General features: G+C 35.4%; 1 protein-coding gene across 2 annotated transcripts in view; it reads left to right on the top strand.

Moving 5' to 3' along the window:
- The first annotated feature begins 2,949 nt into the window (after nt 1–2,949).
- Nucleotides 2,950–15,295, top strand: part of LOC136036921 (ras-specific guanine nucleotide-releasing factor RalGPS2-like) — a 147,499-nt gene continuing 135,153 nt past the window's right edge. For both annotated transcript variants that reach the window (XM_065719301.1, XM_065719300.1), the window contains exon 1: nt 2,950–3,031. In XM_065719301.1, the coding sequence (XP_065575373.1) occupies nt 3,014–3,031 (18 nt within the window). In that variant the 5' untranslated portion in view covers nt 2,950–3,013. The remainder of the gene's footprint in view (nt 3,032–15,295) is intronic.

Below are 15,295 nucleotides of genomic sequence, written 5' to 3'. Positions count from 1 at the left end.
CCTCGTTGTCGCAAGCCATCTCTTGTAATGTGACAACAGCTTCCTGAATGTTTCGAAATTGTTTGGATCTCAATTGTAAGGAAAACATTTTTTTAAGCTTATACCAACCAATGCTCGTCTCTGCAAAATTTGGAATAAAAAATTTTAATAAATAAAAACTTTTTGTAAAACTTTAATAAAAACTTGTTGATAAAATTTTGATAACATTTTGTGATGTAGATTTTCATAGCAGACTCATAAATAGCACTCCATAATCCTGCTCCTTTATGAACTGGTTTTGCTAAGGACTCTAGTATAGTCAGTATTAGTTGAAACTATAGGTAAGCATTAGCTTAGAAGTGGCCTCGTCAAATTTCTTAAAATATCCATTTCTACTAAAACCAAGAAAAAATACTTACCATTGATAATTCTGGATGTGAAAATTTAATTTTTTGGCTTAGACACTGATCTGAACTATGGAACACTCCTGGGTGCCTCAGCTACAAAACAATGAGCTAAAAAAAAAAAAGTTAAACGTTTCCCAATTTGGAACAATGGGCGCTAATGGTCTAAGTAAGGAAAAGAGAAGACCTTAAAAAGGGTTTATTCCAAGTTTTTATATATTACCATCTGAATGTCAAAGCTCTAACTTAACTTTCATAAGCTGATGTAATGCAATAATGGTGAAAGGCAGCCAATTTTGATTAATCTATCAATGCAAATCGGTTTTGCATTACCATTTCATGCAAATAGGTTCTTAAGGATAGTTATCAGCAACTGAAAGCAATAATTTCGATAACTGTTTTCGATTAAGACTATTTTTCAGTAACGTATCTTCTGATAAATCAATTAGTTATTCACTTGCTTTCGTTGACATACTATTTGATAAGTTATCTTGACATGGGTTACAAATACAACTTAACAAAGAAACTTTTCATCTCTTCCCAAAATAGTTGTTTAAATTATTTTTCAACAGTGGTAAATGAATGGAAATTTCAGATAATAACTTCATCTTAGGCTGCATATAGTTTCCACATAATAAAACTTTCAAGTGTTTTAAAGCAGTCATACTTGCCGTTATCAATGCAACCGTTATTAATGCAAAAAAAAATAAATTATTAGACACTTGAACAAAAAATTTTGCAAAACAACACTAAATTCTTGAGAAAAATCATTATTTTAGCAACAAAATAACTAAAAACATAATTAACTGCTTCAAAAGACAACCTGCTTTTGCGTTTCAAAATTGTATGTTTTAGTAGCTTTTTAGACTTTTAGCAGTGTTTTATCGATGTGATTTACTTCTTTGTTTTTTTCTATTCAACAAAAGGCACCAATGGGAGGTGGTAAAATTACCTCCCTAGAAATATTTCGAAAAATATTTTTATTTTGGTGTTTCATCTTTTCTAAGCCAAAATCCCGCCTACATTTTTAAAACACCTTTTTATTCCCTTATAAAATAATCCTTTCTCCACCACTTGCATTTTACTGGATTAGCACCTTTGGCTTATCTTCCCATTGCGTGATTGTTAGCTTTTTTAGGGGTAGTTTCATCGAAATATTTACTTTTTCTTTTTAGAAATTTTTTGCTTGACCCCTTTTCTAAAAAAAAAATATATCCCTATGCATTTAGAAACCATTTTCTTTTGTCTTTAGTTGAACTATTGAAATAATTACAGGGACACGGTTGAGTATATTTGTCAAAGCTCAGGGTGGGGGTATGGTTGCAAAGTTGGACCTAATGTTTCCAAATAAAGTCAAAATGACACTTGAAATGGAAAAATGAGCCATATAGTATTATAAAAGCAAAGATATACTATAGAAAACTGACCTATTTCTCTGAATGCTTGAATTTTGCTGGCTTATGTTAGTTTTGAAGAGATTTTTGTAGAAAATTAATTTGAGCAGGAAGAAAACTGGGGTCTGGAGAGGACAGTTGCGGCCCTTCTCACATCAAATCACGTCCCTGCTAGAGCATGAGCGAGAATCTATGAATTTTAAGATCTTTGATAAATTCAGGCAAAGATGTAATTAAACAAAGCATACACAGTGGTGTAAATAAAATTCTGTGTTCTTTTGAGAATTTTATTTTAGAAAATAAACACAAACAGCACGAAATTGTAAACCACTATTCCTTAAACTACAAAAAACTTCCGATTCAGTATTTGTGGAACGTCTGTTTGATCTTCGGCTTCATACTTTTGTTTGATGAAGCAAAATTAAATAATAATTGTGTTGGCCTACTGCAAAGTCTTTCTGAAATTATAAAAATCGAATATCGAAATTTTTTTTGGGATTTAAAGAGTTTTAAGTTAATTAATTCATCATATGCCTAAATATTGACACACTAAATTTTCTGCTCTTAATCTCATGTCTAACGCTTTCAAATACAATCTCCCAAGCTTTCATTACTACAATTTGTTCTTTTGCTATTTTTTTATATTGTAATAAATTATTAGATATTTTCTAAAGCATTCTATTAATTCTTTTGTGTACATTTTTACATTTTTTTTTGTTTGGTAAGAATCAATGGAAGACTTTTAACTTGCGCTTTGCATTTTTTTTTCTGTTTTTCTAAACATTTGTTTACTAGACGCATTAACTTTGTAAAGAAAACGGCACGCAAATAGCTGGAAAATCCAAAAAAGTTGCAATTAGCTTTCATTTCAGAAGAGTTGCCTCAATAATTTGCTACTATTGAATATCCAGTACCGTTATTCAAAAGAAAAGGAAGGATAAATAACAGATTATAGCATATAAACAATTTATTAATTATATGTTAATTTGATTCACCTGTTTTTATCCCTTCAGAATGCTAGTTATTTTTAAAGTTTGTGTGGGAAAAAAAAATCAATGTTATTTATCCTTCTTCTAAAAACCGAATCGAATTTATTAAAATTCATGATTTTCCAAACCATCCGAGAATAGACTTGGCTTATTGTTAAATCCTTTTTCGGTACATTTCTAATTCGGCAAGTGTGGATAAAATAAGTCCCTGATTTAAAAGCACAGATTTAGGCCAAACTTGTTCTAAATGACATCTGAAAGTGAGGTAGAGTCAAAAACCAGTATCCAGTAGAGCAAAATTATGTAAAATTAAAACTTCCTCACCTTGTTACCAAAGGGAAATTGAAAAAAATTGAATATACCAATGAATAGTGAAAAATCTAAGCTAGGTTATTCATCAATATAGTTATTTAGGGACAAACACTTAAAAATATTAGTCTATTGGCTTACTACAAGGATCTGTTTTTGGGAATAGTTATTATCCTATTTTGATGTATGGATCCTTTCACTGTCTCAGTTTTATTCATGCATTATGTAACTTTTATTGTTTGATATCTATTCTACAAGTCATTAAGGTAAAATTCTAGTTGAGTGACCTCTTGCTGTCTCAGAAAGAGGTTAGGTTAGGAAAATGAAACTTTCAGGGATGGGTTTACAGGCTTAAGTAGCCTATATCTGGGGAAGGTATTTTAAAGTACCCACCTCCACTCCTTCTCCTTCTAGAGAGCCCTGAAATTTGCCTACATGGCAGGTTAATACCTATTGAAATATTGTCAAAAAAAACATTTTACCTTAATTTTCAGTTACCAGTTGCTTTTTTTCAGCCTTTAGTTCTGAAAATGCAATTCCTGTTATTTGAGTAGAATTCTGAGCCATATCAATGTTTTTTTTTCAAAATTTAGGAAATGTATTTGCATATATTTAAAACCTTATAAATTGGAATTGAGCAAAGTTGTGAACCTTAAAACATTTTTGTTGTAGGCCACTTCATTCAAGCAGAAGATTTATTTTACAAAGTTTCATTTTTATAACATATATTTTTAAAGGTTAGGACCCTCTAGAGGGAGAAAGAGTAGAGGTAGGTTCTTTCATTCATGTATTAACAGAAAGCTGATTTTCTTCAGTTTAGAAAATGTAACTTTTATTGCTTGATATCTATTCTATAAGTCATTAAGGTAAAATTCTAGTTGAGTGACTTCTTGCTATCTCAGAAAGAGGTTAGGTTAGGAAAATGAAACTTTCAGGGATGTGTCTACAGGCTAAAGTAGCCTATATCTGAGGAAGGTATTTTAAAGTACCCACCTCCACTCCTCCCTCTAGAGAGCCCTGAAATTTGCATACATGACAGGTTAATACCTATTGAAATATTGTCAAAAATACATTTTACCTTAATTTTCAGTTACTAGTTACTTTTTCTTAGCCTTTAGTTCCAAAAATGCAATTCCTGCTATTTGAGTAGAATTCTGAGCCATATCAATGTTTTTTTTTCAAAATTTAGGAAATGTATTTGTATATATTTAAAACCTTATAAATTGGGATTGAGCAAAGTTGTGAACCTTAAAACAATTTTGTTGTAGGCTACTTCATTCAAGCAGAAGATTTATTTTGCAAGGTTTCATTTTTATAACACACATATTTTTAAAGGTCATCAAAGGTCAGGACCCTCTAGAGGGATAAGGAATGGAAGTAGGTACTTCAAAATATCTTCCTGGGACATACTTTAGCGTGTTCCTGACCTAAACCCTTTTTGAGATAGCAAGAAGTCACTCAACTAGAATTTTACTGTCATTAATATTAAATATAATTTTTTCATTTCAATAGTTCATCAAAACAGAGACCACATTATTATTGGTGAAAATTTTACTAAGAAGATAGGACTCTTGTGGCTTTATCTCACACTGTATCATATGGTAAAATTCTAGTTTAGTGACTTCCTGCTATCTTGAAAAGGGGTTAGGCTATGAAAATGAAACTTTCAGGGATGGGTCTAAAGGCTTAAGTATGTCCCAGGAAGGTATTTTGAATTGCATACATCCACTCCCTCTCCCTCTAGAGGGTCCTGACCTTTGATGACCTTTAAAAATTTGTGTGTTATATAAGTGAAACCTTGCAAAATAGATGTTCTGTTTGAATGAAGTACAACAAAATGGTTTTCAGCTTCACAACTTTGCTCAATCCCAATTTATAAGGTTTTAAAGGTATATAAATAAATTTCCTAAATTTTGAAAAAAAAAAACATTGATATGGCTCAGAATTCTACTCAAATAACAAGAATTGCATTTTCAGAACTAAAGGCAGAAAAAAAGCAACTGGTAACTAAAAATTAAGGTAAAACATTGTTTTGTTAAAATTTCAATGGGTAGGCTATAGACCTGTCATGTAGGCAAATTTCAGGGCCCTCTAGAGGGAGAAGGGGCAGAGATAGGTACTTTAAAATACTTTCCTGGGATACACTTTAGCTGTAGATGCATCCCCAAAAGTTTCATTTTCCTAACGTAACCCCTTTCTGAGATAGCAAGAAGTCACTAAACTAGAATTTTACTCATCATACTATAGGAAAATAGAGGTGGTTCTAAAACCCATCTGTTTTTTTTTTCTAGAATGCCAAAGAAAAGTGATTTTTTTCCAAAAAGAGTCCTTTTATCCTAGGCTATAGAATCATAGTTGTATAACTATAGGCTACTTTGATCATTTTGTGTTAAACACTTAAATAGACTGCCAAAAAGATCAGCTGTTCATGCATTTGACTAAAAATGGTGGTATTACATGAGTAGGCTAGTTTTCTCTAAAGAATAGAAACAGTAGGCTAAGCATATTCTCATAGGCTCAATTCTACTACTTGTCCAGTGTAGCAAACCCCAGACAATTTTATTGTTAGGCTATTTGAAATACTAGCCCAATGACCCACCAATCAAAGTTTCATTGGCCACATCACTTCCAATCCCACAAAAATAGTAATATAAATTATTCCATTGAGAACCCCAAATGATAAAACTAAGGCTACACCAATATATTGGCTGGCCAATATGGAGTTCAATGCCATTTTTGGATATTAAGAAAAAAAATGTCAGACATTGGCCTTTTATTTCTTATGTTTTACTTATCCAGAAGATAGTGCCATATTTCATTAGGGAATTTTTGCTTGTCCAATCCTTAGGAGTAGCACCACCAGCTAAGGCCAACCATGATTGAGAGAGCAGCAAAGGTGGGTCCAATGAAATTAAAGTATATGTGTTGTCAATACACACTGGGTGCAACAATGTTCAAAATATGTGGTGAGTTCAAGAACATATCACTTCTACCAAAAGACTAAAATAAACCATACATTTCTGTTTACTGGATATTTACTTGCATGGGTAGAAGATTCAATCAGTTATAACCATGATATCCAGGAGCACAGCTAAGGGGAAATAGAGTTATCATGAGGTGAGGAGCAGGGGTATGATTTGCTATGGGGCAGGGATGGGGTAACTGCCCCTTCTAGTCTTAATTTTGCCCTCCCCCAGCTGAAATTTAGTTTCCATAAAAAATCTTGTCAAAACTAAGATAAGCCTGCATAATTAAATTATCCAGTGAAGCTGGTCAGTTTTCTTTACAGTATCTTTGCCATTATGGTAATATATGGCTGGTTTTTTAGTTTTCACTGTCATTTTTACTTGAGTTAGGAAAATTGGCTCCAACTCCCCCCCCCCCCTAGGATTTCAACAAAATTATGCCACTGGTGAGGAAAGGGGAAGTTCTAAGGTGTTGGCAGCATATGCTGATGCCTTAGAAATTTGTCTTTTTTACCTTGGAAATTTTGCTAATGTGTCTGCATTTGTTGGTATTACCTTAATATTTCCTTAAGTCACATTGTCCAGCAAAATAAGGATTAAATCATGTAGAATCACTGGTTAGTGATGATGATGGTTAGACATCTCATTGGCATCCCACTCAGTTTGCCATGGCTTTGATGACCATTCTCCATCAACAGCTCTTAAAGGCATAAGTACTGGGGGGTAGTGACTGTTTCTTTGGTGAGTAAATTCCACAAACTCACTATTCTGTTAGTGAAGAAGTTATTGCATAGTCTAGTGGTAGCTCTCTTCTGATATAGTTTCTGACTATGCTCCCTAGTTCTGGCAGACCAGTCAAGTTGAAATGGCTTATTTAATGGGGAGTTTGAATTCAGGAGCTCATGCATCATAATAATATCACCCCTTTTATGTCTGTAGACAATAGTGGGGAGTTTCAGTTGCTTCAGACAGGATGAGTAGTTTCAAGTATTTGCATTCCTTAATTGCTTTTGTAGCCCATCTCTGAACAGCTTCTAACTTCTACTGGTCACCTTTGTTGAGGGGGCTAGCAATACACATGTCAAACTCCAAATTAAGCCTGACCAATGCCTCATATAATTTAGTCATCACCATAGGTGACCTACTAGTAATTGTTCTTTTTATAATGCCAAGGGTTTGGAGTGCTTTGGCTACAGCTGTCTGTGTGTGCATAGTGAATTTTAATTATTTATCAAACATGACCTTCAAGTCTCTCTCCACTTCAGACAAGATAATAGTGTGTCTTGATCCATCCATCCCTAACATATGATAAGGGAATTTCTCATTTTTCTTTCCAAAGTGGATTGTTCAACAATTATTTGCATTGAATTCAAGCCTCCACAAAGTTTCCCACTGGGAGAGTACCCATAGGTCATTCTGCATAGAGGCTCTCTTGTTGGGTGTATTGACAGGTCCAATGAGTTTGGAGTCATCAGCATAAAGACTTATTTTATTTTTGAGTGTGGTTGGTGCATCATTAATATTAATGTTGAATAAAGTTGGTCCCAAGATGGTTCCCTGGGGCACTCCACTTAATACTTCCACTTCTTCTGAAAAGAATACCTGTCCATTTTTTCCAAATATTTTCACCCTTTGCTTTCTCCTGGAAAGAAACTGAAGCACCCATTCTACGATTTATTCTAATTGCAAATAACTTGGTCCTTAGTCGACAGTGACATACTTTATCAAAGGCTTTTGCAAATCCAATAGAACCAAGTCAACAGGGATTGCTTGATCTAGATGCTCAGTAACATAACCATACACATCAATCAATTTAGTCTCAACCAGGCATCAATGTTTGAAGCCATGCTGACTATCACTGAGCAGCTCATTGTTGTCAAGTGTTTGACAATGTGAGTCTTCACAATTTCTTCTAAGAGTTTACCAGCTACAGATGTAAGACTAATGGGTTGATAATCAGAAACGCTGTTGTGGCTACCCCCTTTGTGTACAGGTGTAATGTTAGCATTCCGCCAGTCTTGAGGGATCTGCTTAGTATCAAGAGACTTCTGAAACATGTTCATAAGGGGAAGGGTTATTTCCACATGAGCTTCTTTCAATACTCGTGGGTGAACTTCATCAGAGCCAACTGATTTGTTAGGATTAAGCAGCTTCAGACAACTCTCCACACCAGAGGCAACCACAGTTATCTTTTGCATAGGTTCCTCAATCGAATATTCTGGTGCTTCTGGTAAGGGGGCATCATCTGGAGGCATGAACACTGACTTAAATTGACTACTCAATTCAGCTGCTATATCTTTTGGGGTACTATCTATATTGCCATTCACAAGTAGTTCTGTAACTGAGTGTCTCCCCGGATTCCAAGCTGAAGCATACTTCCAAAATCTCTTAGGATTAGATTTTGAATCCAATGCCAATCCCTCTTCATATTCTGTCATAAGCTTTCTTGTGAGATACCTAACTTTATTTTGGGTTTGTTTAAATTTCTTATGGGAGGGGTTACTTTTGTATTTGCTCAAATACCCTTTCTGTTGCTGTTGCTCTGTTGCTTTATTATGTATTTCTGTTTTTCTGTTTTTTATTGTTTTTCTGTTGCTTTAATTAAAACCCTTTTCATTTCAAGCCAAGCCTTCTCCATATTCTTATCATCAATGAATGACCAATCCTGGTGTACCAACTCTTGTCTGACCTGGTTGTAATTTGTGTACATATGCTTAATGCCAATTATCCTTTTGTGGGTACAACCTAAGCCTACAAGTAATTGGAACATGGTCACTTGCTCTGAATGGTGGTTCTGAGTTGACACTAATGAACATCTCATGGTCATTAATTAACAAACGGTCTAGTAGGGTTGGGTTCTGCCCACTTCTATACCTGGTTGCAACATGGTCACTTGCTCTGAATGGTGGTTCTGAGTTGACACTAATGAGCATCTCATGGTCATTAATAAACAAACGGTCTAGTAGGGTTGGGTTCTGCCCACTTCTATACCTGGTTGGAAAATCAATTGCTTGGTATAGTGAATGTTCATGAAGGCACTCTAGAAGTGGGCCATTTGAGTTATTAACCCCTTCTGCAACAGCAAACCCATCAATCCACTGTGGTTCCAGTAAATTAAAATCTCCAACAATAAGAATGTTCTTATTATATTGCTTCATGACATTATTAATAGAATATGCAATTGCTAGAAGGGAACTTGTCTGACAAGGGGAGCTGGGACTTCTATAAAAACAGCCTATGACTACAGGGAGACTTCACTGCAGAACTTATTTGCTCAACCCAAGGTTCGTAATCTGAATTCACTGTAATAGCTCTTACCTGAAGCAAAGATCTGATGTACACTGCTATCCATCTACCATTTGGCCTTGACATATTGGTGAGTAGCTCAAATCCAGGGACTTGAATTTCTGTATCAGTAAGAGCAAATGCAGTATATTTAGGTTTCACCTCAGTGAAGGCAAAAACACTTACTTCATGCCTCGTTGACATCACCAACTTAATTTCGTTCATCTTTGTAGTAATTCAGTCTACATTGCTATATAGTACCATAAGTCCTTCAATAATAGTATTGTCATCATTAGCTTTGCTTGATCCAGAATCACATGATTTAAAAGAAATGGTATCTGATATGTGTTCCTAATTTCTGGTATCCAATTTAGCACTAACATACGATTCAGTTTCTGCATATTTCGTAGAGCCAACTTCACTAGTACTATCACAAATGGAAACACTGCTTATAGAACTATTTACAAGTCTTAAAGGGGTACCAGATACATCTATGATTTTATGACATTCTCCTGCGATGGTGACTGACTCGGAATAGGACGTTGAGTACTGGGTCCTGGCACGGTTGTTACGTTACCTAGTCTGCAAACGTTCAGGACAGTAACTTCAGGGATTCCATAATCATTAGCCAAATAATCATGTACAAATCGGGCATCATCAGTTTGTGGAGGAACTCTGAAGACCACTATATTAAGTTTTCTGTTTTGTCTTTCACGATCCTTGGCAGTCATTGCCTTTACGCGATTTTCGAACTGTTCATCTAAAGCTTCTCTCAATGTAGCTACTTTGGCGGTCACTAAATCTTTTAAGGCATCATTATCCTTTGCCTTTCCTGAGGATTGCTCAAGAGTATCAATCCTATCTTCTATTGCCTTAAACTGAGTGTCAATTTCTGCTTTAAGTTCATCTTTAAAGCTAGCAAAAGAGTCCTTAACTGCCTCTTTAATCTTAACATATAGGGTCTTTACTGCATTCTCAAAACCACTAAAAGAGTTCTTAATAGACGCATCAACAACTCGTGTAATCTTGGAGGCATTACCATTGCTTGCTTGGGTATTTCCCTTGCACATTGGACATGTCCATTGACAACCCATACGACGAGTCATTTTTTTTAAGTAAGATGCATTCTGGTTCCGAGAGCACAATACATTTGATACATAACCAGTAATCGCAGTCATCACAAGTCATAGTGCTTGATTCCTTGCTTAAATTAATTACACAAGACAAACACTTGTCCTGTCCTTTTACTGGGCTAGAATGCGCCCGTTTGTTACCAGCCATAACTCTTGGAAAAATATGCAAGTGTTTGGTGGCAAACAAAGCACAAAATTTAAAAACGACCTGTTTTGTGGCCTCCTGAAAGAATGCTTCACGCTTCACTTAATGTCTATAAACTACTTATGTAAGTCTCTAATATTTATTGTTCAACTTTATATTCTTGGGGGTTAATTAAATGTTCATAACACCCACTAATTATAATAAATTTCACAGAGCAGAATTTCACATATGTTAATATTTTGGCATCACCATCATCACTGATTTTGGATGGTTGTGTTGACAATTCTTTAAATCCCTCCTCAAAACTTAAACCCTAGATGCAACCTTCCAATGTGTCCAGCATTGATTCATTAGTAAGAGACCATATCATGTGAATTTAAAGTAAAATTTTCACATTTATGTGTGAATGATTAAGATAGAAATTCCTGCTATTGAAATTTGAATTTCCAGTCATCAATTTCAATAAATGTTGTACACATCTTCCAATCAGATTTCATATTTTTGTATTTGTGTGACTAAACCAACTTAAAATAGTTTCACTTTTCAGACTAGAACTTTATTTGATTTAACTGTTTTTCTCAATCTTTTTTGCATTAGTTGGAATCTACAGTGGATAATTGAGGTTGTCCTTTGGTGTGTAATAGACCAGGGATAAACATGTGTGATTGAATATTAGCAGGGAATGCTGGGTTTAAGCTTTTAGTAAGTTTTTTTTTCTGGAGATGAATTTATCAGCAAATCATGTTGGTATCATATCAGTACAATACTAATATATTGATATTGGTATCAGACCCCAAAAAATCATTTTCATTGGTCCCAAGATAAAACCTATGGGAAGCTTGGTGTGGGCTTGTAGAGGACTTACCAAAGAGTAGTAGATGACATAATAACCTCTAGTAGAGGACTAACCTCTAGCCTAGTAGAGGACTTTCCAACTTTATGACAGGGGCAACTGTCCCCTCCAAACCTTGGTTTGCCCCCTTCCAATCTCAGGTTACCCTTCTTTCCCAGCTAAATTTTAGTTTTTGCAAAAAACCTTGTCAAAAATGAGATAGTTTTTGTCAAAAATTAAATGAGTTAGTTTTCTTTAGCATAAATTTTGCCCTTATGGTACTATATGGCTCATTTTTTACTGTCATTTTCACTTGATTAGGGAAAATTCTATCAACCTCCTCCCTTCCCTTAAAAAAGGATTTTGACAAAATTACACCACTGCTCTATAGACATTCTCCAAAGATGCCTTCTCACCTGCCTAGTTCAAAATTATGTGCTTGCACTTAACATGGGAGTAGTTTTAGGAGGATACCTGTTTGAGCTGCTTCCATATGCTGATGACAATAATTGTCAAAAGATGCCTTCTCACCTGCCTAGTTCAAAATTATGTGCTTGCACTTAACATGGGAGTAGTTTTAGGAGGATACCTGTTTGAGCTGCTTGCATATACTGATGACAATAATTGTCTAAATGTAAAAATAAAGGAGTTCAAAGCCAGAGAAGGTCAATGAGACTATTATGGCAAGCCTCTTTCTCAACAAAGTCACTATTCAGGACAAGGAAATTGATTAGTCATCCAGTTTCTTCACCCAGGAAGCATACTGACTCCTGAAAATATCTCAAAGGGTAAATATAGAGCAGGCCATATCTTTGACCTATAAGTAAAGTGACTTAATGCCTTTTTATAAGCTCTGTCTGAATATTAATAATTACTTTTTTTGCAAATTTAATTTTAACCTAGCCTTTCTAACCTTATCCAAATATATATCCTATATTATATATTTCCCTTGGGTTTCTTGATTCTTGATTTTGTCACCATCACTGTTTACAAGGGGTGATGCTTGTGCTAACAGAAGTAAACAAGCCAAATGTAAAATGAGAGAAAACGGTTGAGGGCATTAAAGACCTTTACATGTCTTTGACGGTCTGTAAAGGGCTTAAACTTGAATTTGCAACAAAAGTAATTATTACATTCAGAAACAGCAAATATACATTGAGTGGTATTTTCACTTTATTCATAGGTCAGAAATATGGACTGCTTCTTACTTGCCCATCAAAGAATGCGTGGCTTTTGTCTCTCAATGCTTTAGTAATTATGCTCTGTTTGGAAAAATAAATACCCGCCATTGAAACTAAAGAAACAACTTTACTGCACCTTAGTGATTCCAGTTGCAATGTATATGGGAGAGAAATGGACCCTAAAAGCTTATTATAAGCACCAACTGGTGGCTTTAGAAACTAAATCAAGGAGGCACACTCGTGCCTCTTTAAAGAGGCGAACCACGACAATGTTAAGCGATCTTCGGTTCCAGTGGTCGCAGAGGGATGGGGAGGGATGCATTTCGTAGCCCGAGCTCCAACTAAGAAATCTGCCAAATTTCATCCCCCGTCCGACTTTTCCTTCATGGGGAAAATCTGGCCGAAAGTTTCGACCACCCAACCCCACCCCCCCCCCTTTAACGTTGTCCGATCGGGCTGAAATTCACAAGTTAAGGTCCCCTAGGGCCCAGGAGCTTATCCGCGAAATTTCAGCTCGATCCGATAACTCCTTCCCTGTTTTCCAGAAACCACGCATAGCCACTTAATGTTCATATTCTCCTTTTTTTTCTCGTCACCTACAGGTCACAGCCGACATCGGATCTGGGTGTACGAAGACTCATTCGACGCGGAATTCTCCGAGTAATTTTCGTGGAAAGTTTCGTCGGAAAATCTTAACCCCCCGATTTTCTAGCTTAGAAAAACCCATTTCCCCATTGAAGGTAAAATTTTCTCTTGTAATAACATCACTTAGTTTGAAAAATTTTTACACTAACAGAAGCTTGGCGCAGCGGAAGCGTGCTGGGCCCATAACCCAGAGGTCGGTGGATCGAAACCGCTTGCTGCTAACTTTTTTAAATTTGTAAAATTAGGTAATTTTGTCAGTTTGAATTTATTGATACAGAAAGGGAGAAAATAAACATGGAAACATGTGATCAGAATTACATACTGGAATGTTCACAAGAATTTATACTGAAGCGGGGGTAAGGCTTGATGGAAGCAAGTTAAAAGGACCATTTAAATTGATTTCCTAATTGAAGCCGTTGGTGAAATTTTCTATTGTAATAACTTGTTTGATAACAAGCATAACAGCAGCTTGGTGCAGCAGAAGCGCGCTTGGCCCATAAACCGAGGCGGGTGGGTAAAAACCACTAGCTGCTAAACTATTAAAATTATCAAAATTAGATAATTTTGTCAGTTTGAATTTATTGATACAGATAGCGGGAAAATAAACATGGAAAATTATTATTAAATTACATCCACCATGGATTGTAGAAAAACGTACAGAAATAATATGAAAAAAACTTCGTTTTCTTAAAGAGGCTGCGTCCCTAAGTCGAACCTTAAAAGGTACAGGAATTAGGAGAGGCAGTTGGGGGGCTGCCGCCCCCCAAACCCCCCGCTTTTAAACACTCTTTTGTACAGGTTTTTTGTTGTGGGGGGCTGCCGCCCCCTATCCCCCCGCTCTTGGCTTCGGAAAGGCCCTCTTTTAATTAACAAAAAATTGAAATGAATGAATAATGGAATAACTTCGAAAAATGTTAAACACAAGAGGATAGGAGAACCATTGAGCCGAAACTAGTAATTAGTAACAATGAAGTCCCCCCACAACAAAAAACCTGTACAAAAGAGTCTTTAAAAGCGGGGGGTTTGGGGGGCGGCAGCCCCCCAACTGCCTCTCCTAGTTCCTGTACGTTTTAAGGTTCGACTTTGGGACGCAGCCTCTTTAACTCTTTAAGAAAACGATGTTTTTTTTCATATTATTGCTCAAAAAGGTCACTGGCATCACTCACCTTGACTAAGTAGGCTATCAAACAAATGGCTACTGTTGTCTTTCAACTACCCCCAAATTCAAAGTCAAAGCAGAATGCTCCAACAGAATGTCAAATTCAAAGTCAAATTGAGTGAGAAAGTACTGCTGCAACCCAGATTACAAACAGGAAAAAGAATGTGGCTTTTTCTTAGTTGGAATAATAAGATACAATCCTCAGTAAGACACCATATCCCAGATAAGCAAATTTTCAAAAGATGCTTGTATTATCTTAACTTTTAGTTACTATGTAATGTGGTTTGTTCTTTACTTGGTTTCAGCTATATCCAATGAAAGTTACATAGTCCCTGTTTATAATGGACATATATTGATCCATCCTCTATTTATTATATTATCTTGTCAAAAGATAAACATGTATAAATATTGCATTCACTTATTAAATCATATATGGTTACAACCTTTGATTATGGTGTGATTCATCAAGCTTGTACATGAAAATACAGTTTTTTTTCTGTAAAAATTTATTCTGTTTTAAAACTTTTTTGATTGCAAAAAGCATTAGATGTAGCAATTTTCTTTAAAATGAGCCATTAAACAACTCTCTATGATGTTCCACCCTGCTGCCTGAGGAAACAAAAGAAAGAAAAAGAAAAAAAAGAGAATATATTTTCCTCATTATTTAAGGCAAGGGATAGTAAGTCTCCTATATAGGGGTTTTGGACAAGGTGGTTCTAATAGTGTAATTCATGTTTTGACCTTGCACTATTTTCAAGAGATATGGGCTACTATATTTCTTAGTATTGGACATGATCGTCTCTTACTATGTTGCTAGCTACTGCTGCAACCCAGATTCCTGCAAACTTGTTTTCGAAATAACATTTTACTATTA

Source organism: Artemia franciscana, chromosome 16, assembly GCF_032884065.1.
Source record: "Artemia franciscana chromosome 16, ASM3288406v1, whole genome shotgun sequence".
Classification (NCBI taxonomy): domain Eukaryota; kingdom Metazoa; phylum Arthropoda; class Branchiopoda; order Anostraca; family Artemiidae; genus Artemia; species Artemia franciscana.
This window is presented reverse-complemented; position numbering and strand designations above follow the sequence as displayed.